The sequence below is a fragment of the Bos mutus genome, chromosome 4 (genome assembly GCF_027580195.1).
Source record: "Bos mutus isolate GX-2022 chromosome 4, NWIPB_WYAK_1.1, whole genome shotgun sequence".
Lineage (NCBI taxonomy): Eukaryota > Metazoa > Chordata > Mammalia > Artiodactyla > Bovidae > Bos > Bos mutus.
In genome coordinates this window covers 1,457,181-1,481,953 of record NC_091620.1, presented here as the reverse complement: position 1 = coordinate 1,481,953, position 24,773 = coordinate 1,457,181, and the positions used below count along the sequence as shown (strand labels likewise).

General features: G+C 50.7%; 1 protein-coding gene across 19 annotated transcripts in view; it reads left to right on the top strand.

Annotated features, from left to right (window-relative positions):
• Nucleotides 1-22,277, top strand: part of KMT2C (lysine methyltransferase 2C) — a 261,336-nt gene extending 239,059 nt beyond the window's left edge. For 11 of the 19 annotated variants that reach the window (XM_070368932.1, XM_070368933.1, XM_070368939.1 and 8 more), the window contains 17 exons: nt 2,892-3,104; nt 3,786-3,950; nt 5,380-5,521; nt 5,641-5,788; nt 7,097-7,275; nt 7,364-7,500; nt 8,643-8,892; nt 10,007-10,146; nt 10,515-10,622; nt 11,448-12,567; nt 13,451-13,587; nt 14,397-14,539; nt 14,793-14,961; nt 18,508-18,624; nt 18,811-18,884; nt 19,146-19,254; nt 20,291-22,277. In XM_070368932.1, coding sequence (XP_070225033.1) covers nt 2,892-3,104; nt 3,786-3,950; nt 5,380-5,521; nt 5,641-5,788; nt 7,097-7,275; nt 7,364-7,500; nt 8,643-8,892; nt 10,007-10,146; nt 10,515-10,622; nt 11,448-12,567; nt 13,451-13,587; nt 14,397-14,539; nt 14,793-14,961; nt 18,508-18,624; nt 18,811-18,884; nt 19,146-19,254; nt 20,291-20,383 — 3,444 coding nt within the window. In that variant the 3' untranslated portion in view covers nt 20,384-22,277. Of the gene's footprint in view, nt 1-2,891; nt 3,105-3,785; nt 3,951-5,379; nt 5,522-5,640; nt 5,789-7,096; nt 7,276-7,363; nt 7,501-8,642; nt 8,893-10,006; nt 10,147-10,514; nt 10,623-11,447; nt 12,568-13,450; nt 13,588-14,396; nt 14,540-14,792; nt 14,962-18,507; nt 18,625-18,810; nt 18,885-19,145; nt 19,255-20,290 lie in introns of those variants that run through there. The other 8 variants (XM_070368951.1, XM_070368950.1, XM_070368949.1 and 5 more) reach the window with 6 other exon arrangements.
• Nucleotides 22,278-24,773: the final 2,496 nt, after the last annotated feature.

Below are 24,773 nucleotides of genomic sequence, written 5' to 3'. Positions count from 1 at the left end.
CCAGAGTGATGCCTTCTTAACCACATTCCAGGGGTTACACTGCACTGAGCACTTGCCCTGAGATAACACAGGCTCAGTTATTACTCCCGTTTTACAGACGGTGAAATCCATTTACTTTCTAGTCACGCTCAAGGCGAAACTGTTGTGGCCATAGTTGGACAGCCCCGTCTCCCTCTGTGCCGAGACTGTCTTCCCTCACAGAAGTGGCCGTTACCTGTGGTGCTGGGGCGAAGCCTTTGCTGACGTGGAGCGATCACCCGCTCAGTTTGTGTTAAGTCTGTGTTTCCTCTCTCTCCACGGTGCAGCCTGGGCAGGCCAGGCTTTCTGTGCCTCGGATTCCTCCCCTGTAAAACAGGACCAGTAATGCTCCCTGTCAGTGGGTTGCACAAGGATGAAAAGAATTAGGGTCCACCCTGTGCCTGAGGTATTATGGAAGGCAGTGCACACCTGTGACCGTCTGGTGGCCAGGCAGGAGGAGTGGGACATTCTAGTAGGCGCAAAGATGTGACCACGCACAAGCTGCTGGATGGCTTTGTCTTTACTGATAGATAAGAATGAGAGAAAGCAGCCTAAATCCAGTATTCTAGTTACTCACCTGATGTTTCCATATATGTGTATCTGAATGTTACACAGATTGTTTGCAGCCATTAAAGTTTGTGCTATGTGTGAATGTTTAATGTCACAGGGGACAAACCGCATATCAAGTTTAAAAGACAGCCACCAGAATAAAAGAATACTGAGTATGGTTCATTGTGTTTTTATCATAATATATGTAAGCATAGATGAAAGATCAGAAACATTAAAATGTGAACTGTTTGTATCTCAGGCAAACTTTTGGATAATTTTTCATCTTTTGTGTTCTTCTGTAATTAAAAGTCTTCTTTGAAGTATAGTAATAGCTGGTTTCTAGGGTCATTGTGAGGACGGGAGAATTCTCTTAGGCACTTACAGGGCCTGACCCTGCACATCTAACAAGCAGTTGGTTGATGATTCTCTTATAAGCCAGTAAGAAGTGCTTGGGGCTTCCCTGGTGGCTCAGTGGTAAAGAACCTGCCTGCAATGCAGAAGACCCAATTCAATCCCTGGGTTGGGAAGATCCCCTGGAGAAGGGAATGGCAACCCACTCCAGTATTCTTATCTGGGAAATCCCATGGACAAAGGAGCTGGCAGACTGCGGCCCATAGAGTCGCAAAAGAGTCAGACAGGACTTAATGACTGGAGAACAACAGAGAATTGCTTGGGCCTTGCTCCGTACTCATCCCCATGCTGTCCTTGGGGCTCAGTCTCACCTAGGAGCTGTTTAGAAAGTGGAATCTTGTACGCCCAGCACCGACGTACCAATCAGAATGTGTTTTTAACAAGATCCCAGGTGATTCACATTCACGCGGACACGAGAGGCATAGCTGTAGGCCAGGGCCCTTGGAACGTGAACGTGCCAGAGTCACCTGGAGGGCCTGGCAAACCACTGGCCGGCCCCCCGCCCGGGTTCACATCCGGCAGGTCTGGGGTGGGACCAGAGAATGGGCACCCGTCCTGGGGGCTACTGTCTGCCTCTCTGGGGACCTCCCCTGGAGAACCTCGGGTCAGCCCTGGGGCGGGCGCCGTGTGCCTGCTGCCATAGCCTCGTTTGTATGAGCTAAGACTTGTTTTTGCGTTTTTAACGGTTGAATAAAATATGCAAGTGACGTTGCACAACCTGTGAAAATTATGATCCTCAAGGTTGGTGTCCATGAATTGAAAGTGTTTCATTAGCCCAGAGCCAAACTCATCAGTTTATGGGTTGCCGTAGTTGATTTTGTGGTGTCGGGGCAGAGAGTGGAGTGTTTGCGACAGACGGTGTATGGCCTGCAAAGCAGAAGGTATTTGTTGTCCAGTCACTCAATTGTGTCCACTCTTTGAGACCCCATAGCCTGCAACGCATCAGGCTTCCTTGTCCTTCACCGTCTCCCCAGGTTTGCTCAAACTCATGCCTGTTGAGTCAGTGATAAGATACTCACCTTTTGGCCTTGTGCAGAAAAATGTTGCCATCTATGCATGATGTTATTTAGACTATAATCTGTAAACCCCCGAAGATTCAGTGCAGAGCACATTAAAGTAAGTCTAGGAACTGTACTTGCCTATAGCCAAGTATTGAGTGTCAAGTTTAGAAATAAAGACTCCTAAAAAGAGTCCTATATCTTTAAGGTATTGATAGCACTGCCCTTAAAAACTTCTTTAATGCCTAGTTTGTTCTTAGCCGTGAAGATGAAAGTAAAGGAAAGGCTTATTTGTTACTGTGTAGGTCTCCTTTCAGTGGCTCGAAGTGTGTAGCGGTTGGTAATCGGTCATATGTGTGGCTGTGGACTCACTGGAACGAAACACATTGTCTGTCTGCTTCACTCTCTGAGGCTGGCTGGGCCTCGCGACTGAGAGGCAGTATGCTTTTCTGGGCCTGGCAGTGGCTTCCACACACCTGTACTTCACCCCTTCCTAAGGCGAGCCCGGATAAGGCGCCGTGACCACTGTGCAGAGACCGGCACAGCCTTCGCGTGGGGCGCCTGTTCCCCCAGCCCCAGAGCACCCTTTCCCAAGCCCAGAGAAGAGGGGGCTCTGGACTGTCAGCGGCTCCAGGGCAGGCGGACAGGCCAGGGGTTGCGCGTCTCTGAAAGGGGACGAGCTCTGCTCTGTCGCCAAGCTTTGCAGCTGTTCCTGGTTTCCGTACCTGAGAGTCGTGTCTGAAAGGGGGGAATGCTGTTCTCATGAGGCTGGCCTTTTGAGGCCCCCATCTTCCCTCCTTAGCTTGGGGTACCCACCTGGGGAGTGTGTGTCTTAGGATGGAGCTGGGTTAGCAGGAATTGAAAATCAAGCACGTGGATGGTTCACTGCTTTCTTAACCTTTCCAATTACACTAGCAAACTTTGGGGGCTCAAGTGCAAGGTGGTTTTGGATGTGGCAACAACCAGTTGCCAAAAACAGATGGAGGAAGTGAAACCAAGAAACAGCGAAGCAAAAGGACTCAGAGGACTGGGGAGAAAGCAGCGCCTCGGTCAAAGAAGAGGAAGAAGGAGGACGAGGAGAGACAAGCTCTGTACTCCACCAGCGACACCTTTACCCACCTCAAACAGGTGAGTCTCCTGGAGAGCCCCTGTAAATTTCAAGGAAGTGAGACGTCAGATGCTTTTTCAGCCCTATGTAACTCTCTTGGTTGCCATCATTTCCAAAAAGTAGAGGGGTAAGAGATATCTCAACAAGGAGCCTAATAGATTTCCTGTTTGCAAGCAAATTGCACCTCCTCTATTGGCACCCCAAAATTACTTTAAAATAGCTGGATTGTCGAGATTTACTTACACTCTAAGGGAGCAGCCTCAGTACCCAGGAAAATTCTGTCCTCATTCCTTGTGACTCTGGACGCAGAGAAATGCAGGCGTTGGTCTCTCCCGTAGTAAAGTCCATCCTTACACCTTCGTGGCTGTCGCAGGAGGTGGGAGACAGCTGCTGAGGGGGCCGCTGGGGGCACCGAGCCTCAGGTCCGCCCCGAGTCTTGCTCAGCCGCGAGAAGGAAGGTGTTTTCTTGCTAGATGCCTGGCAGCATCTCTTTAAGACAGATGAGGATAAGGCTCATTTTAAAGTATATCTCAAAAAGATCCTGTAGTCTCTCTCACTTATTCCAGCATTTTGACACTTGAAATTTGTAAGTCTTATTTTTCTCAAGCCTTATTTGGCTGAGTTGCCGTGGGTCTTAGGAAAATGGAGAAACGCTTGCTGTGTTTGCCGTGTACATCACTCTCAAATGTGTTTTTCAATAGCAGCTCTCTCTGCTCCCTCTAATGGAACCGGTCACTGGAGTGAACTTTGCCCACTTTCTTCCTTACGGCAGTGGCCCGCTTAATAGTGGGAATCGGCTTCTAGGAGCTTTTGGCAGTGCCGCCCTTGAAGGGGTTTCGGATTACTATTCTCAGTTGATCTACAAGGTATGTTTCTCTGCCCAGCTGTTGCCTTGCCTCCTCTTTTGGATACCATAGCCTAATTGGTAGAGCTGGTCTCGTTTTTCCATCTAGTTTACATCTAATCTTCCAGGTTCCATTTAAACTTGAGTTCAACTCAGAGGTTAAAACTTTACCAAGTAAAGTGTTTTCCAGTATAAACTTCTGAAATTTTTGTATAGGTCAGAATACGCACTGTGGAAAAACATCCATTATGTGTTTCTGTGATAGGGGAAAATACTTAGTGTCTTAGAAATCTTTGTTAATTCTTAAGATGAATCCAAATTCATAGTAAATAGAATAAAAAAAAAATGTAGTTAGGAATTTACCCTAAAAAATACAGTGAAAAGCCCCGAAAAATATGTTAAGTCTAATAATTTAGGTACAGATTGCGACTATGCATTAATCCTTAGGCTATTAAAATAATACTAAACTAAACCATGTCTATCCTTTGGTATGGTTTTTTTTTTTTTAAACAAAGTTTTATGATAGGCTCATTAAATATTCTTGACTTCACATCCAACTTGTGTAAAGCAATCTTTTTTTTTTTTTTTTTTTGCAAAAGTACTTGAGAGCATCATCAGTGTCCCTGGGGCGTCTCTTCTTCAGCGTTAAAGTCCTTCTCTTGTGGTGCTCTGTGTATTATCGTGGTCCGCTTTCCTCTCCAGTTAGAACCTCTCCTGACTCTTGTAAACGCCTTCTCTTCTGATGTGGGCTGTTCTCCACACAGCCTCATCGTCTTCGTGAGCTCCTAGGTCTTTGCAACACGTTAGCCTGTGCCTTGCACTTGGTCAGCATGATGGTGTTGGTAGATCCCAACAGTTCCCGAGAGACTTGTCAATGACAAAGTGGTGACAAGCAGGGAGAACCGTTTGGAGAGAACTACGTTTCTAATGGCTAAATCCGTTTAGTATTATTGCTACTCCTTTTGCTTCTTTTTGAGATTTCTGGACAATCCAGATGCTAATACCTAAGATACGAGATGCAGTTATTGGAACGGGATCTTAAATTCTCAAATTTTTGATAGAACTGGGGCATGTCTTAATTACTATTTATTGGTTGAATTTAAAGCTATCCTTCACTGGCTTTAACAGTGAAACTTGAAGTGAGTCATATAGAACTGAATGAGGCACAGTGTCAATTTGCTTCTTAATTTCAAAGCTGAGTACGCAAGCTGGGGAAAGCGAGCCTGTGGGTAGTGTGTCCAGAGGATTGTGGGTATCTGCTCCACTCAAGAGCCTCCTGGCCTGCACGTCTCTTTTTCTTCTTGGTGTGCACTTTAGGAATGAAGATGCATCTGATTACATTTCTGTAGCCTTGCTTCCCTGTGCTAAAAATTCACAGAACTAAGTTTTAGCAAGGTCGTGGCATATTTGCTCTGTAGCATATAATTTTAAAATTTTTTGGTCTCCTGCAGCAGAATAATTTAAGTAATCCTCCAACACCCCCTGCCTCTCTTCCTCCTACACCACCTCCTATGGCTTGTCAGAAGATGGCAAATGGTTTTGCAACAACTGAAGAGCTTGCTGGAAAAGCTGGCGTGTTGGTGAGCCACGAAGGTAGGAGGCCAAGCCCATGCGTGCTGCTGTACGCGGCGAGATGGCAGTCAGGTTGTGGGTTCTTCCCGCCCATCAGTTCGGCTGAACGTACTTGGGGGTTTGTGTTTTTACTTTTCCAGTTACCAAAAACCTAGGATCTAAAGGGTTTCAGCTGCCCTTCAGACCACAAGACGACTTGCTGGCCAGAGCGATTGCTCAAGGCCCTAAGACTGTGGACGTCCCCGCCTCGCTCCCAACTCCGCCTCATAACAATCAGGAGGAATTAAGGTAGGCGTTCCTTGTTCTCAAATACTTTTTAGTTACTTCATTTATTAAAAAACGTTATTTGTGTTTGTATATAGCATAATGTGGAGAAGGAAATGGCAACCCACTCCAGTGTTCTTGCCTGGAGAATCCCAGGGACGGGGGAGCCTGGTAGGCTGCCGTCTATGGGGTCGCACGGAGTCGGACACAACTGAAGCAACTTAGCAGCAGCAGCAGCAGCAGCAGCATAGCATAATGTCTATAGGAAAGGCATGTAAAAACACTTAAAAGGTAAAATTTGGTGAGTAATCTTCCTCAGAATTTAACCGTTATAAAACATTCTTACGATTAAATAGAATTTGTGCATTTTTAGAAATCTCCTGATACAGGAAATTCAGCAAATAATCAAATAGACAAGAAAGCAGTGGGCCATGCACAGTATTCCATGAACAATATTTCAAAGGTCATTGTCCAAGGTGAAGTTCCTTTGCTTTATTAATGAGAAAGCTGTGGGCCGACTGGGAGGCCTTGTCCAGAGTTAGGATCCAGGTCTCTTCCTCCTGCACTTCACTGCTGGGTTTGTGCAAGTTGTGAGTCAGGACCCGTGTGGTGGGCGGCTTCCTAGGTATGCGTATTTAGTGCCCACCCTGGGTTGTTGAGGGACCCTCTCCCGTCTGAAACGCTGCTTCTCCCCACATCCTTCAGCACAAAGGTGTCTGCTCGGGGACAGGCAAGACCCCAGGCTCTCGGGCTTCCCTGCCACGTTTAGCCCAGGACACACTTGCCTTCCAGCCCCAGTTGCCTTGGTAACCTTTAGCTTCTGGTCTAGCCTCTTCTGTTTTTTTCACCTTAACTTTATTCATTAAGAAAAATACAGGCCTCTGAAGCCCAAGGCCTTCAGATTCTCACCCTTCCCCTAAGTCAGCTGCAGCCATGGGGGAGCTGTCTGCCCCGAGACTGGCCACGTGGGGGACGCACTTGCCCCTCTGCCTGCACACATGTCACTGGTCTCGCTGGTCTGGGACCCTGCAGGGCTGGGAGCCTTCTTTCTGTGCTGAGTTACAGATGGAACATCTTCCTCCTCTGGCAGGTCTTTAAACTTGGATGCTGAAGCTTTAGTCAGAAGACATGTACATTTCAGTTACTTTATAGTTCAACACATTTCTTATTTTTTCCAAGGGATTTCCTATTTGGCCTGAACTGAATCTGTGGCTTCTTGTGTTGCCATCACTGTGCACTCACAGTGAGGTCACAGGCGTGACAGGCGGGGCCACTGCGGGAAGCCCCCGCGGTGGATGTGCCCATATGTCACACGTGTTTCCCCCCCCTCAGGATGCAGGAGCACGGGACAGAGCGGGACAGCCCCGACAGCTTTGTCCCCTCGTCCTCCCCTGAGAGCGTGGTCGGGATGGAAGTGAGCAGGTACCCAGACCTGTCGCTAGTCAAAGAGGAGCCCCCGGAGCCTGTGCCGTCCCCCATCATCCCCATCCTTCCCAGCAACGCCGGCAGAGGTAGGGGCACCCGGCATGGGGCAGGGTTGGCTACTGCTTGAATCTAGAAAAGGCGTAACACACAGCTTGTCCTTGCTGTTTTTTTAAGGCTTGGAATCCAGAAGGAATGATATCAAAACTGAGCCAGGCACTTTATTTTTCACGTCACCTTTTGGCTCGTCCCCAAATGGTCCCAGGTCGGGTCTGATATCTGTGGCGATCACCCTGCACCCTACAGCTGCTGAGGTAAGGGTGCACTGGCTGCTTGACACTGTAGAAGAGCACCAGGCGAGGGCCAGCCGAGCCTCCCTTCACACGCCTGCTGCTCCGAGCGCAACAAACCAATCTCAGCCGAAGCCGAGACAGAAAGGGCGGAGTGGAGTCAGAGCTCACGTTGTTTTACTAGAGAATGTATAGACAGAGCACTCCTTAGAGAGTGTATGTGTATACGCGGAGCACTCCTTAGAGTGTGTGTGTGTGTGTGCGGAGCACTCCTTAGAGTGTGTATGTCTGTATACAGAGCACTCCTTAGAGAGTATATGTGTGTACGTGGAGCACTCCTTAGAGAGTGTGTATGTGGGTATGCGGAGCACTCCTTAGAATGTGTGTGTGTGTATGCAGAGTAGTCCTTAGGGTATGCGTGTACGCAGAGCACTCCTTAGAATGTGTGCGTGTACGTGGAGCACTCCTTAGAGTGTGTGTGTGTATGTACGCGGAGCAGTCCTTAGAGAGTGTCTCTGTGTGTACGCGGAGCACTCCTTAGTGTATGCGTGTACGCGGAGCACTCCTTAGTGTATGCGTGTATGTGGAGCACTCCTTAGAGTGTGTATGTGTGTACGCGGAGCACTCTTTAGAGAGCAACCTTTTGATGACTGTTTTCGCACAGACAGTTAAGCAGTGAGGAACTTTATCATCAGCTGTGAACGTGTTCCAGTTCCCGTATCAGACATTAGTACATTGCTGAGGACTCTGTTAATTCTTGAAGGCGTGTTGTTGGCAGCCAGGCTCGTAGTCGCTGACGGGGTGTTTCGGTTGTCCACAGAACATAGTGGCTTGTTCTCGTAGATTAGGGCAGACTTCCGCCAGAGCTGCAAGAGTCCACTTGAAGGAAGCTTCTGACCAGCTGCAGAAACCATGGCAAGGCTTATTATTAGCTCATTGCTCGTGCTAAACGTCTAAAACAGTCTAGCGCTCTGATGGACACTTAGCGTTGGTCGGAGCCCCTGTGCGAGGGCCTCTGTTTATGAGAGCCTTGTTTGGACTCTGAGACTCTCGGGTCTAGTAAGAATGGCCGGGTTGCTTGCAGTGCGTGCGCTTGTCCCGGCGTGCGTGTTCCCCGGTGTCCTCTGTTCCTCTGGGCTGTAACGCAGCGTTTGCCTTTGTTCTAGAACATTAGCAGTGTTGTGGCTGCATTTTCCGACCTCCTCCATGTTCGGATTCCTAACAGCTACGAGGTTAGTAATGCTCCAGATGTTCCATCCGTGGGTTTGGTCAGTAGCCACAGAGTAAACCCAGGTTTGGAGTATCGACAGCGTGTATTTCTTCGTGGGCCTCCACCAGGATCTGCGCGCCCTCCCAGGCTAGCCAGCTCTTTGCACCTGAAGCAGCCTAGCACGCCGCTCCCTCCGGCAGGCAACGGTGAGCTGGTTTACGTGTCACTAACTCGAAACGCTTTTGACGCCAAAGTCACGCGCCTCCTCTACAGTCTCACTTCGGTCTCAGCGATTAACAGGTCACACGCCGGCCCCGGTCCTTGGTGGATTAACCCCCGTGTGTTCTGTCTTCTGTGGTGACCTGACCTGCGGTGCCTGGGGATGCATTAGAGCCTGCATCAGCGGGGCACTGACTGTGCACCCCCAGACCTGTTCACCCCCCTGCCCACTTCACCTGCGTCCAGGGGGCAGATAGGCTGTCCCACCTGTGTCCTTTCCCTTCTCTTCCACGCCGTCTCCAGGCCCTTCTCTGCCGCAGGCACTATTCCCGCTGCCAAGAGGGGTGGCCCTTGCCTCAGCCGTGCGAGGCCCCCCTCCCTGGCCTTGCCTTGTGTCCCTCGTCTCTTCACTCACCGGGCTCCTGCGTCTCGTTCATGCTCACCTGCTGCCTGAGCCTAGCCGCGCTCGGGCCTCACTGGGAGAGGCTGAGTCCTCAGCTCTGGCCACTCAGTCACTCCGGTCCACCCTGCTTCTCCCCGTGAACCTCCACGCCACACGAGTGTTGTGCTCTGCGGGGACCTCGGGCCTTCTAATCCGGGTCCTGACCTAGTTTTTATCTTGGCCCCGGGATCTCTCTGTCTCTCTGACTTTCCTGTTGCACTCACATGAGACTCTGGTGCGTGAGCCTCTTCACCTTCCGTGAGACATTTCGTGTCATCGTCACCTTCAAGCAGAAGCACTCTCCCTCCCGACTCACTTCACACGTAGACTGGAGATGACACGCATGTGTCCGGGGTTCACATGTAGACTGGAGATGACACGTGTCCGGGGTTCACACGTAGACCGGAGATGACACACGTGTCCCAGGTTCCTTCTGCGCTTCTCCCAGCCCCGTGTCCAGCCATGTGAGGAGAGCTTCCTTTCCTTGTCCCCCAGTGTCCTGCACAGAACAGATGCCCCGCAACCACTGCCTAGGAGATGGCTCCCAGGGAACAACGGGAGCAGCGTGCTGCGCGCCGTGCCCGGCAGATGGGCACAGTGCCGCTGTGCAGCCGGCTGCTGCTCGGTGCTTGTCACTGACACGAGCGCTCTGTTCCCAGGTCTCTCTGGATACAAGGATGCCGGTCTCGGCATCTCAGAGAGCGCGGCGCTCAGGCCCCAGTGGTGCTGTCACTGCAAGGTGGTCATTCTGGGCAGCGGCGTGAGGAAGTCGGTCAGAGATCTGGCCTTCGTGAGCAAGGTACTCGGGTGTTCCCTCCCTGACCTGCTGTGTCCTGGGCGCTGCCCCTCTCCCGTGTCCAGAGGAGCCCGTTGATGGGCCCGTGGGTGCCTCCTTCTGGAAGTGGCGTTGGCACATGTCTGATGTGCTTGCAGCTGCAACAGCCTGTTCTGTAGGATCCTAGCAGAGGCACTTACTTTTAAATAGAGTGAAATATGGAGAGTTTGTTAATGTGTTTTCTCTGTGGCTAAATTATTCTATGCTAAATATTGGCTTGTAGTTACTTTTTTGCTACATTTAAGAACAGCAGCAGACACTGCTCCGTGTGGATCCCCTCTCTGTTGAGTTTTGACTTGTTGAGCTGCCACACCCTTCTCTTTGCTTTTCAGGGTTCCCGAGACGGCCCCAGCAGAGTGGAGAGGGACATTGTCTTCTGTAGTAACAACTGCTTTATTCTCTATTCATCAACTGCACAAGCAAAAAACTCAGAAAGCAAGGTGAGATGCAGACTGTCTCAGTCCGAATCTAACTTTTTAACAAGCAGTAGTGCCCGGTGTAATAAAATTCAAGCTAAGTGCCAAATAAATTTAGACTGCAAAATATACGAGCCTCGAAGAGAGAAGTTGTTTTTTTCACCAGATAGTTGCTTATGTCAGTGTACAGCGCTGCCTGCTGCTGGATTTTTGGTGGGGCTTGTCTTTTTTCAGAATGTGGCTGGATGGGGAGAACTTGCGGGTTTGCTGTTGATTCATTTAGGATACTTTATATCTAAACAGAAACTAACCGGGCTTTTGTCTCAGCTCAGCCCCTTCAGTGGGAGCCAGGCAGCCTCTGAGAAAAAGTTAATACGACTTATTGATAGGGATATCTTCCCCATCTTTCACATATATGCCCATTTATTAAGCCTAGGATTAACAAACAGGAATTTCAGAGGGTGGGACAAGCTTATAGAAGATTTAAGTTCTCATTTGGTTTCACAAAGAACACTTTTTCATTGTGTAAATTACATTCACTCCTGTGGCAACACTGAGTTTTCCGGCTTTATGATGATTTGAAACAGGAGGATCCATGAAAGTTTAAGCGCAGAACGTTCTCCAGAGTTAAGTCTTTGTAGAGAAACCCTCCCCCCACCCCGGTCAGTACCTGACAGGTGCACGCGGTGTGGTGGACGCCCCGCGTCGACATCTGCTGTGCACGCTTCCTCACCACTCGCCTACAGACCCACACACGCTGGTAGAACTACTGCCTGGTTTCTTGTTTTAGGCAGAATTGCTTTTGGAGCTTTGGGATGACTCTTTTGAGTGTGTTTCTTGATTGCACAGGAATCCGTTCCTTCGTTGCCGCAGTCACCTGTAAAAGAGCTGCCTTCCAAAGCGTCGCATCAGTACAGTAACAACATCTCCACGCTAGACGTGCACTGCCTCCCACAGCTCCAGGAGAGAGCCTCGCCCCCGGCATCCCCTCCCATCTCTTTCCCTCCTGCTTTTGAAGCAGCCAAAGTGGAGGCAAAGCCTGATGAGCTTAAGGTCACAGTCAAGTTAAAGCCTCGGCTGAGAACTGTCCACGGTGGGTTTGAAGACTGTAGGCCGATCCCTAAGAAGTGGAGAGGGATGAAGTGGAAGAAGTGGAGCATCCACATCGTGGTCCCCAAGGGGGCCTTCAAGCCCCCCTGCGAGGAGGAGATAGATGAGTTTCTGAAGAAGCTGGGCACCTCCCTGAAACCCGACCCTGTGCCCAAAGACTACCGCAAGTGCTGCTTCTGCCACGAAGAGGGCGACGGGCTGACGGACGGGCCGGCGAGGCTGCTCAACCTCGACCTGGACCTGTGGGTCCACCTGAACTGTGCACTGTGGTCCACGGAGGTCTACGAGACCCAGGCTGGCGCCCTGATCAACGTGGAGCTGGCCCTGCGGAGGGGCCTGCAGATGAAGTGTGTCTTCTGCCACAAGACGGGGGCCACTGGCGGCTGTCACCGGTTCCGCTGCACCAACATTTATCACTTCACTTGCGCCATTAAAGCACAATGCATGTTTTTTAAAGATAAAACTATGCTTTGTCCCATGCACAAACCAAAGGGCCTCCACGAGCAGGAGCTGAGCTACTTCGCCGTCTTCAGGAGGGTGTACGTGCAGCGCGACGAGGTGCGGCAGATCGCCAGCATCGTGCAGCGCGGCGAGCGCGAGCACACCTTCCGCGTGGGCAGCCTCGTCTTCCACGCCATCGGCCAGCTGCTCCCGCAGCAGATGCCGGCCTTCCACTCGCCCACGGCGCTCTTCCCCGTGGGCTACGAGGCCAGCCGGCTGTACTGGAGCACGCGCTACGCCAACCGCCGCTGCCGCTACCTCTGCTCCATCGAGGAGCAGGACGGCCGCCCCGTGTTCCTCATCAGGGTCGTGGAGCAGGGCCACGAGGACCTCGTCCTGAGCGACTCCTCGCCCAAAGGTCAGGCGCGTCCCTGCAGCCTGAGGCCAGTGGAGGGTTCGCCTCGCTGTCCCCGGGTCTCCTCATGGTTGTCTCCTAGCAGCAGGGTGGCTCTCCACTGACACGCGGGTCCTGGCTGCCTCGTGTGCCCCCCTTGTCTTTGCCACACTGTTTCCAGATGCTTGCTAGACTCCTCTACGTCAGGACATACGTATAAATTCCAACAGTTTATAAAACAGATAGGATGGCTTCTAGGTAAAGGTTGCCTGTCACCTTAGGGACCCTCTTAACATCACCTAGAAGGTGGGAAAAAATAAAGCATATTGTACAGATTGTCTTATCTTACGAGCATCAGATACTAAATTTAGAGCCAGAAATGAGACGCTTAGTTTTGGCCTCTAGGTTAGCTATGCCTAGATTGTTGTTTTTATTGATGTAGAAGGTGGTGCAGAACTGCTTTTTTTAATTAAGTTTAGTAGGTTTTTTTTTTGAAAAAAAGAAAATGCTCTAAAGATAATTCCAATGAAATATCAATTTCAGATTCTGATTTAACTGAGAGGAAAGGATCTATCTGCAGGTGTTACTTAAGTGGATTAATCCTTTGAAAATCTGATACGCTGCGTGGCCAGCATGAATTTCAGTTATGTTAGACTTTACTTTCCAGCTTTGTTTAATTCTCTGACCGTAGCATATTCTTTCCCCCAAAACTTTATAAAAAGTCTTTAATAAAAAACTACTGCCATCCGATAAGCAGGTGATAACCTGCCCATGGGCTTTACTTGGATCCGGTAAGTCTTTGTGAGCGGTGGGTCTTCATTTTGCTTTTGTTTTTATATGGCTTCCTTTTTCCTCTTTACCTAAGAGCAAGTTTGGTATTAGAAAATGTCTTTTTGTCCATATGTAGGTGTTTGGGATAAAATTTTGGAGCCCGTGGCCTGTGTAAGGAAAAAATCTGAAATGCTGCAGCTTTTCCCAGCCTATCTGAAAGGGGAGGACCTGTTCGGCCTGACTGTCTCTGCAGTGGCACGGATCGCCGAGTCAGTGAGTGCGGGGCCGCCCTCCTGTCCCGCCACACACATCCCCTAACACCGGGCAGGGTGGTCACTGTCCCCACACTTCCAGGGAGTGGCTTGGCGGGTGATGAGCTCCTGCCTGAGAGGAAACAGGCCTTCGTGAGTCTCCTGTGTCCGTGTTGACATGCTGAGGCAGGTCACAGGGCTCAGGGTCTCCGGGGCCGGGTGTCAGCCATGCAGTGGGGTGAGGCCCCCGCTCCTGCGGGGCGGCAGGTTGGTGCCCAGCATTCACATCCACTCTCCTGCCAAGGCCCAGGTTGGTCACTAGCACGTGGCTGAATTTCCTGAGCCCTGAGTTCCCTGACGCCTGCATGTCAGACACATGCGATACTTTTACACGCAGTGCGTGTGGAAAGCTGTGCAGTTTGTAAGGCATTGTTTTCAAGAAAGTTGCTGATGGGCTTACTGTGGAGGAGAGAGGCCCCCCAGAAGCCAGCATGTGCTTCGGTCGCACCCTACCCGAGTGCTGTGCCTCTGTCACGCCTCTCACGGACAGGGTCCACAGGAGATAGGCTGTAGAGAAGGCCTGTAACGCAGGCGATCTTGCGAGCTGCCCTCGGGTCACCCCAACTCCAAGGACCCGACCGCAGTGAGCTCGCCACGCAGTCAGGCTCTGAGGGCAGCGGCTTCTGTCCGCAGAGAGCCCCGTGTTGCCGGCGTTCTGAAAACGTCGACACGTTGTCGTCACAGAGTTGAGTTTGGGGCGTGCTCTGGCGGGTCTGTCTTGCCTGCAGTCTCGATCACATGAGTTACCTGTCTGTCTCTGCTTCTCTCCAGCTCCCTGGGGTTGAGGCATGTGAAAACTACACCTTCCGGTATGGCCGGAACCCCCTCATGGAGCTTCCGCTGGCCGTCAACCCCACAGGTTGTGCCCGGTCCGAACCTAAAATGAGTGCCCATGTCAAGAGGTTTGTGTTAAGGTATTTTGTTTTGACTTCACATAGTACAGCCCGGGGTTTCTAGGCCTCCTCCTGGTTTCTGTGCTTGATTCGTCTGCTGCTTACACACCCCGCTGTCCCTGGCTGTGTCTGCGGCTCACCGCAGACTCGCCGCGCGGCCCCCTAGGCGGCTCCCGTGTGTGTGCCTGTCAGCGCCAGCTTGACCCGCCCGGGCCCACTCAGAGGCGTCTTCAGTCTCCCTTGTGTTCTCCCTGTCGGCGTCCGCCGTCCGCAGGCCTCACACCCTGAACAGCACCAGCACCTCCAAGTCCTTCCAGAGCACCGTCACCGGGGAGCTGAGCGCGCCCTACAGCAAGCAGTTTGTCCACTCCAAGTCGTCGCAGTACCGGAAGATGAAGACCGAGTGGAAGTCCAACGTGTACCTGGCCCGGTCCCGGATTCAGGTGAGCAGGGGCTGGGTGTCCGGGACAGCGAGAGGCAGGCAGGGCTCTCTCCGGGAGAAGGTGGGCGTCCGGCGTGTGAGACAGAAGGCTGCAGCCTGCGGGGAGAGACGCCCTGTAGGGAAGTGGCGTTTGAGGCCCGGGCGCTGGCCGCTCCATCTGCAGTCTCGGGACGCAGACGCTGTTCTTCCCCAAATGGGAGCTGGCCTCTGAACACGTCTTCATATTGTGCTGAGACCCGACGGGATGCACGGGAGACGTGGCAAGCTCACTTGGGCTAAAGGCACTTGTGAAAAATACAAATGAAAATGTTTTCAAAAGGTGCCCAATTTTGGAAGCCTTCTTTTCATGAAATCATCTTGTGTTTTCTGATGGGTAGGTTGTGGAACAGGTAAATCATTAGTAAACAGATAAAAAATTAGTCTCTAGGCTAACAGGCATTCAGGTTTACCCAGGTCACACTTCCTGAGGCAGGTCTCAGGATCCACGTCATACTTGCTGAGGTGGATTCCCGGACCCAGGTCACGCTGGCCGAGGCAGGTCCTGAGGTGAGTCCCGGGACCCAGGTCACACTCGCCAAGGCCATGTCACACTTGCCAAGGCGGGTCCAAGGACCCAGGTCACACTCAATGAGGCGGGTCTCAGGACCCATGTCACGCTCGCCGAGGTGGGTCCTGGGACCCAGGCTCTCCCCCAGGCTCCTTGTGTTGCTGAGTGAGGTCACCAGTCCTCGTTCTGTGCGTTGGCCTCAGTGTACACACCCACAGCATCGTCAGGGCCTGTTGCCTTTTCCTCTCTGAGGTTTGCTCCGATCCACCCCGGCTCTGCTGCCCTGTTCTGACCACCCGCCTCACCTGTGGGCACCGTGCAGGCCTGCCCACCCCTCCTGTGCGGTCCCAGTCACAAGCCACGCTGGTCCCTCAGGTAGAAGGTGGCCTTCACATGCTGTTCATCCATGTTCTTCATGTGGAAATTTTTAGGATCTTCTCCTGACTCACTATTTCAGTGTTTTAGCAAAGTGGGCCCGTTGCTTTCCCCAGTGGTGAATCCTTTCAGCCTAAAGCAGTGTGGCCATGAGTCTAAGAAATGTTTCTGTGCTGATTCTTCTGCAAAGTCCTGCCTCTGTTTGTCTGTACACAAATACTGGGTCCCTGAGATCGGGGTCTCATGGTGTGGCCCCAGCCCCCCAGCAGTTTGCCCGGGTTGCAGGTTTGTGGTCCCTGGCCTTACCGAGCCTGGCCCCCCAGGTGGGCCCGTGATGGTCCTCGTGCCGCCGGAGAAGACTCCGTCTCAGCTCTGCCCTCTGCATGGCCTTGTTTCGGGGTTCCTCGCCTTACTCTGAGATGCTTTTGCGTGGCATCTGCACCTTCTTCTCTTTGTCTTTTCCTCTGCCGCTTTACGTGTTGCAGACGCGTACTCTCTCGCGTCTCTGAAGGAGCGTGTGTCGGCTCCTAGGGCCATCAGTGCTCAACTTCCGCCCCCGGCCACGCCAGTGTCCTCTGCTCAGTGGCTTCTCCGCTTAAGATGTTTCCAAATGGCTTGTTCATGCCTGCCTTCCTGCTTCTCGGTGTTGGTTTCATTCCCGGTCGTGTGAAGGCTTTTTAACCGCCCGTGTTCAGTCCGTCATCTCTTTTGAGGGCCCTTGGTGTCTGCTCGCCTTTTCCTTCCTTCCTCTGTCGCCTCCCTTCCGTCCACGTCCCGGGTCCTCGTGCTAACAGCCTGTAAAGACCCTGTTTTTCCCCGTCTGCTGTTTTGGCAGCACATACATGTCTGTGTGTGTGGGAAGGCAGGGTCATGTTACCTACACATTCCTGTGTCTTCCTTTTCTCGCTAGTATTCAGGCACCTCTAGCTCCAATTCATTCTTCAGTGGCTCTGTCGCTTTCTGTGAAACGGATGAGCTGTGATTGGTTAAACCATTGCACTACTGCCGAGCGTTTCTTTTGTTTGCAGTTCTTTCCCGAAACAGCATTGCCGTCAGGACTTGTACAGATACCCATGTAACTTCTGTGGAGTGTGTGCTCCCAAATGAGATTTCTGCATAGAAATACATGTACTTTTCATTTTCGTAGACATCGCCTGTTTTCTACACAGGCTGTAACTGTGTGCTCTTCTCCAGCAGAGTGTGAGCCTTTTTCTTGTTTCCCACTTGAAGTGTTAAGACCTTTTATACTCTTGCCGCCTGTTAAGCACAGACTGATGCTGTCGCCTTGGCTGCAGCCTTTCGGGTTTTCCGTTTGTGTTTCTTGCTGAACTGCGTTGCATATCCACATCCTTTGTCCATTTTTCAATTTATAAAAACTTCTACTATTTGGCAAAAGATGTGTTTTAGAGGAAAATACCTCAGTAAGCGTGGAATGTTTTTTACTATAGGCATATTAATTTTTATACAGTCAAACAGATACAATTTTCTATAGCTTCTATTCTTGGTTAAGACTGTAGATTGCATATGTGGTTTCTTAGATTCTTTTTCTTTCAGTGATTTTATTTTTTGTGGTTTAAGACAATTTTTTTTTCTTCTGTTGAATAACCAGTTGTGGGGACACCATTTAATATTATATAACCCATCCATATTAAACTGAATTTCAATACCACCAAGCTACTTCACAAAGTGTTCGCGTGTGCCTGGCTGTTTGGATTCTCGGTTCATTTCCAGTGACTTCTGGTCTCTTTCACTGAGCTGTACTCATCTCCATGCAGATTCTTTTTATATATCCTGCTTTGTCACATCGAAGTCACATCTGGAATTGAACACACAAACCACATGAGTATGTCTTTTCAGAAGTTAACTCTCACCCCAGAGTCTCCCAACAACAGCCCCCACACCTACCATCTATTCCCAGATGATACTTGACAAGGACTGTGTCGGGTGGTGGGGATCTTCTGGTCAGTTTAGTTGAGAATGCAGAAACTCACATTGTAATAGGCCCTTAGTTAGCCCTGGTCCTGCTTCATAATTTTTTCATGTCCTTTCAGAAATCATGGTGGGATAAAATAAATAGCAGAAGCCATTAGCCTGTTTAGTTGGTGGGATCTGGGTGTGATATCACGTGCAGGAGAAGATGTGTGAAAGTCAGTCAGTCGTGTCCGACTCTGCGACCGCATGGACTATGCATATACAGTCCATGGAATTCCCCAGGCCAGAATACTGGAGTGAGCAGCCTTTCCTTTCTCCAGCGGATCTTCCCAAGCCAGGGATCAAACCCAGGTCTCCCACATTGCAGGAGGATTCTTTACCAGCTGAGCCACCAGGGAAGCCCACCAGAAAAGATGGCCAGATAGAAACACTTTGTAAAAATGCCCTCAGGGTTTAGTGTAAAAAAAGACAAACAAGGGAGTGATACCATGACTTTTAGGTGGAAAAATTAAAGATCAAGTCCAGTATTAAGGGTCCAGATGAGAGCGAGGTCAGTACAAAGTCACGTGAGTTCAGGTGGGGTCTTCCGGGGAGTCTGCTGTGACTGAGGGCAGGACCTTTGCCTGAAGGAGCACGCAGGCCTGTTGTCCACGGAAGCCAGTGGCTCTGAGGCGTGCGTGCGCGTTTCCGCAGGGGCTGGGCCTGTACGCTGCCCGGGACATCGAGAAGCACACCATGGTCATCGAGTACATCGGGACCATCATTCGGAACGAGGTCGCCAACAGGAAGGAGAAGCTCTACGAGTCGCAGGTGAGCCCGCGCCCTCCTGCGCCTGGGGCGCCTAGGGCCAGGGCTGGCTGTGACCCTAGAAACCACACCTGGATAGTCGTGTGTTTTCCCCGTGTTTTCTGTCGGCGTTACCGTCTGCGAGGCTGTCACGGGATCAGTGAGCCTGGCTTAACAGGCGACGCGAACGGGCGTCGGTTTCTTTTTCAGAACCGAGGCGTGTACATGTTCCGCATGGACAGTGACCACGTGATCGATGCCACGCTCACGGGAGGGCCTGCCAGGTGAGGCGGGGGCCAGGGTGGGGGGCCCTTCAGTCACGGCAGGAGTTTTTACTTAACGTTCTTCCCGTGCGTTTGGGAGTTCTCTGGCGGTCCGGGGTTAGGACCTTCACTGCCGGGGCCGGGCTCCCTGGCCGGCCGGGGCGCTGGGTCCTGCAGCCGCGCCGCTGTCTGTGTCCGTGGGTGCGCGTGCTATGAGTGGGCAGGTGAGAAGGGCCCGCCCGGCTGTTGGACGGTGAGCCATTTCTGGACTGCTGCCCACAGGTACATCAACCACTCGTGTGCGCCCAACTGCGTGGCGGAGGTGGTGACCTTCGAGCGCGGCCACAAGATCATCATCAGCTCCAGCCGGAGAATCCAGAAAGGAGAAGAGGTGAGCTCCGCCCCTGCCCGCCCGAGGCGCCCGCCCACGCTCCCCACCCTCGCGCGCTGGCGCGGGGCCCTCCCTTGATAAATGGCGCTTGCGCGGAGCTGACGGCGCTCAGGTCACGGCACTGGCGCCTCTGTGGCCCCGGGGTGACCCCGGTGCTCGTACGCCCTCCGGACCAGTACCCGCTCCCAGGTTCTCTGCGAGCAGGTTTCTGGAGCCTGGCTCCTCCCTTAGTCGTCCCTTCCCTCCGCCCCGCGTGTCACCCGTGAGGATTGCCATCAGCCTCCGTCATCGCCTTGATGTTCCCCGACTTGGTCACAGACGTGATGAGCACGTGTCGGGGCTGAATCGGGGGCCCTGGGAAGCGGCTGCCCGGCAGGGCAGGTTCTGTGGGGGCCTCCCCTCTTTACGGGGGTGAGGAACCCGAGGGTCTAAACTCGGTTGGAGCCTCCAGCCCTTCCCTGAAACGACGCTTGTACTTTGCGGTCATCTTACTAGAACGTGCTTTTTTAAATCGAGCTGACCCAAGGCTCGTCTTGCATCTCTCACTAACTGGATGTGAAAAGACCCATTTGAGGCCCCGAGCCTGGTGCCCCCAGGCGGGCGGCGTGGCCTGGGGACAGCGGAGGCCCCCCACTCCTGGCCGTGCTCCCCACCCTGCTGAAGTTGTCGGGGGCCCCCTTGACGCCCCCCAAGCCTCTGCTTCATTGTGCAAGGGAGCCGCCCTGAGTCCTCAGGGAAGAGCTGTAGGTGATGGGAGTGCCACGAGGAGGGGGAGCCCCCCAGGACCGCGGGGCGCCCCAAGGGGCGGGAGGGCTGCTTCGTGTGGGGTGCCGGCCGCGGCCTGTCCGTCCTCGGCTCGGGGTCCGGGGGAGGCCGTCCCGCAGGCGTGCAGCCGCTCTGACCACAGGGCTTCTCACGCGGGGACACGCAGGCCGGGGGAAGTCCCCGGTGACCGCGCTGCCGTCGGGCGGGAAGCAGGGGAGGCCCGGGCCGCTGAGGACGGGAGCGGCCTCTCACTGTGTGTCTTTGCGGGCAGCTGTGCTATGATTATAAGTTTGACTTTGAGGACGACCAGCACAAGATCCCCTGTCACTGCGGAGCCGTGAATTGCCGCAAGTGGATGAACTGACGCGACCCCGAGCCTCGGAGGGCGGCTCGTCCCTGGGAGCAGCGAGTCCACGCACCGTTGGAATTTCGCAGACAGAAGAGAGGTTTTTGTTTGTTTTATGACTTTTTTGAAACCTAGCTCCTGGGAGTCCTGATTTCCTCGGTCCTTGAGTTAAGTTAGGAGCACCAGGAGGAAGCCGACCGAGGCCCCCTGACCCGAGCTGCCGAGGTCGAAGATTTGCAGAATGGTCCAGCACTTTTTTGTTTCCTTTCTTTCTTTCTTTCTTTCTGTGGGCGGGTTTTGTTTCCTCTTGTTTCTTTAGTCTCACTAAGGAGAAACTTTTACTGGGGCAAAGAGCCGACGGCTGCCCTGCCCCAGGGCGGGGCCTTCCTATGAATGTAAGACTGAGATCACCAGCGAGAGGGAGATGTCCAAAGTGCTGGCCACGGCCTTATCTGAGGAAGGGGCAGGCCCTCTGACTTAGGAGTTTTTTAAAACTAAAGTAGACACCACTGAACAAGGAATGTACTGAGATGACTTCCTTAGGAATAGAGCTAAGGGACAATAACTTGCACTAAATACATTTAAATACTTGATTCCATGAGTCAGTTTATGTAGTTTTTGATTTCTGTAAAATAAGAGAAACTTTTTGTATTTATTATTGAATAAGTGAATGAAGCTATTTTTAAATAAAAGTTAGAAGAAAGCCAAGCTGCTGCTGTTACCTGCAAAACTAACAAACCCTGTTACTTTGTACAAACATGTAAATATTTTGAGAAAAAAATACAGTATAAAAATAGTTATTGACCAAATGCTACCAGGCTCTGCAGCAGCTCGGGTGCTTATAAAATGTTCATAGGGATGTTACAATATAATTTTGTTATTAAATATGCCATTATAATTATGTAATAACCAAAATTTCCACCTAGAGTGTTTGGGGCTTTTTGGAAACTACAATCTATTAGTACTTGTTTTATACACCTTACTTCTGATAGAACGGAGTGTATGCTATGACTACAACTTTTATAGCTGTTTTGGTAACTTAAACTAATTTTTTCACATTATATTGTTGCATCCCTACTTCTTCAGTCAGGTTTTTTGTGCTTTTACAATTTGTGATAACTGTGAATAACTGCTTAAAAACAACCCCAAATGGAAGCTGAATTTTTCTTCAGCAAAAGTAGTTTTGATTAGAACTTTGTTTCAAGCCACACACAAAACAAAAATCATGTAAGCATACTAGGATCATGTAGCAGGAACTCAAATTTAACTCTCTAGCTTATTTAACACAAAAATTTAAAAAAAAAAAAAAAAAAAAGGAGAGATGTGACTGCTTGCAACTGCAAGACCCCGGCAGTAGGGTTTCGGAAGATGTAATTTTAAGATGTGTTCGTATGAACTGTTTGTTTACATTTCTTTAATTAAAACACACACACACACAGTTTTGTGTTTGCTTGTAGAAACTTAATCAACATTTTGAACCAGGTTAGCTTTTTATTTTGTACTTAAAATTCTGGTACTGACACTTCACAGGCTGAGTGTAAAATGAAGTTTTTGTGTGCACAATTCAAGTGGACTGTAAGCTGTTGGTATATCCAGTGACGCAGTTCTGAACTTGTAATGTATATGGCATGATGTATTTTTATCTTACAGAATAAATCAATTGTATATATTTTTCTCTTGATAAATAGCTGTATGAAATTTGTTTCTTGAATATTTTTCTTCTCTTGTACAATATCCTGACATCCCACCAGTATTTGTCCTCCGGGTTTTTGTTTTGTTTTCTGTTCTGTATAATAGTATCTAATGTTGGCAAAAATTGAATTTTTTGAAGTATACAGAGTGTTATGGGTTTTGGAATTTGTGGACACAGATTTAGAAGATCACCATTTACAAATAAAATATTTTACATCTATTTAAGCTGCCTGAGTCTCTGTTAGCGTTCCGGTCTCAACTCAGAAACCGATGAGCGTTTGAACTAAACCAACAGGCTGGTCTGCCCTTTCTGAGTGAGTGGCCTGTGGATGTAGTCAACTTGCTTCTCTCTCTTTTTAGATGTAAGTTCATAACTCAGGCCAAACAGACTCTTTCTGTGGTTGGGTAAAGAAGGGTAACTGGTTTCTTTTTAGGATGTTTTCAAGGCCAAAGTGAAAAATCTTCCTGGTGTTTCATTCCCTTGTTTAAAGTCTGTTTTTATTGTTAAATTCAGTCCTCTGATTTATTTTTGGAAGCAGCTCTTCCAGACTTGCTGTGTGTAGAGACTTTATTTCTCCTATTGCGTGTATTTCAGATTTAACTCAAAGGAGTTGCTAAGAATTAAACTGCCTAGAATCCCACTCAATTTATACACCAGCTTGTGCTTCATGAACAGCCGAAAACAGCTTCTGCACCGCGCGCTGTTACAGCAGGTCTCCAGGCATCTGTCATCTGACTGGTCGGCGTTTGCTGCTCGTTGGAAGCCGCCCGCGTCTGCGAAGCTGTCCGTCGGGACGGGCCTGGACGAGCCGGCGTCCGGCGGGGCTGGGAGGCCCTTCTTGGGCAGCCATTTCTCCTCGGATCCCACCCCGCCTCTCACCACCCAGCAGGCAAGGAGGGAGACCTGGCGTCGCCGCCCGGCCGGCAAGCAGGGTGGTTCCGGCCGCCAGCGCCTCTGACCTGCGTGAACCTGGCTGCTTTCTCTGGGCCCCTCTGGTGACTGTGTCTTTCCAGGTCTAGAAATCCTCATTGGGTTTCAGAATTCATGCGTTAATGCTGTGTTGGGTTATGTTGCGCTATTTTAAAAACTTTGTTTATTCTGGTGGCAGTTTACTGATGCACGTCGGTTCATTTTGAAGCTCGTTCTGGAAGCGTCCTGAGAAGGAATCTGACCTGAGGGGCACACGGGTGCCCTGGGTGTGGGGTGAGGGGCCTGCCTCGGCCTGTTGAGGTCACAGCTCCCCACAGTGAGTCTCTCCTTGGAATGTGTTCCTGGGCTCATTCTCGGGGGGTCACACTTCGCCGTGGACAGATGGACAGAGCCAGACTCAGAGACTCGTCTGCACGTTTCTGGACCCTCTTTCTCGGTGGCTCCTTCCTGCCCCACATTCCGTTCTGCAAATTCCAGTCCGTATGCCCCCCAGCTCGCTCTCCCACTACAAGAGCACACTATGCTTCCAGTCGATCCCTGTTCCCGATTAGGGATCTACCCAGAGGCTTCCTCCTGTTTCCTGTCCCATGTGTGGGTAACACACAGGCCTCTCAGCTGTTGGCTTGTCCGGAGTTGACCTTGTCACCTAGGTACGTCATGGCCATTGCCTGCTCTGAACGGATGTGGGGGTCTGCTGGGCGGAACCCCAAAGCTGCACCACGGTACCTTCTCTGTTTCCTCAGAACCCGTCACATCAGTCTGTGTTTGTTTTAACCATTTTAATGGTATCTGACTGGTTTTAACCTGTATTCTGTATTTCCCTGATAACCGTCTGTGACATTTAACCTTTTTCATACGCGGAACCATTTTATGCATCGTTCCTTAAGAGTCTGAGTATTCTGTCCATTTTGAAAATCGGTTTAAATTTTTATCTTTAGCAGCACTGGGTCTGTGTGGCTGTGTGTCGGCTGCTCTCTGGTTGCCACTGTCCACTCACAGTGGGCGGGCTTCCCACCGTGGTCACCTCTCCAGTTGCGGAGCTCGGTCTCATAACTGCTGCACACGCTCAGCTGCTCCGGGGTGCGTGGGATCCTCCCGGCCCAGGGCTTGAACCTGTGTCCCCTGCATTGGCAGGCAGAGGCGTCTCAAGCACTGACCCACCAAGGACATCCCTTAAATTAATTGAGTTTTAAGCACTTCATACAATCCGGGTCCAAGTCTGTGGTGTATAGACTTCTTCCTCAATGCTGTCTTCATCAGAAGATTTTAATTTTAATAAAGTCATTCATTGATCTTTGATGACTGCTTTGAAATGAGTAAAGAAATCTTTGCCTCTCCTGTATGAAGAGGTATTTGTCATTTTTCTCTAAAAGCTTCATAGTTTTATTTAGATCTGTGACCACGTTGAAATAAGTTTTGTGTGTAAGATAGGGGTCAGGGTTCATCTTTATCTGTAGGACAGAAAACTACTCTAGCACCATTTTTATAAAGATGCCTCACTATCTCTGGAGTTCGCTCAAACTCATGTCCATTCATTTAGGTTTTCTTTAATTTCTCTTAGCAATGTTTTGTATTTCTCACTGTACAAATCTTATTTTCATATTTTTGATGCTATTGTAAATTAGTTACAATCCCAATTTTTATTTTGAACTGTCTGTTGCTATAATGTGCTCAGTTGCTTCAGTTGAGTCTCTCTTCGACCCCATGGACTGTAGTCCGCCAGGCTCCTCTGTCCGTGGGATTCTCCAGGGACGAGTACTGGGGTGGGTTGCCATTTCCTCCTCC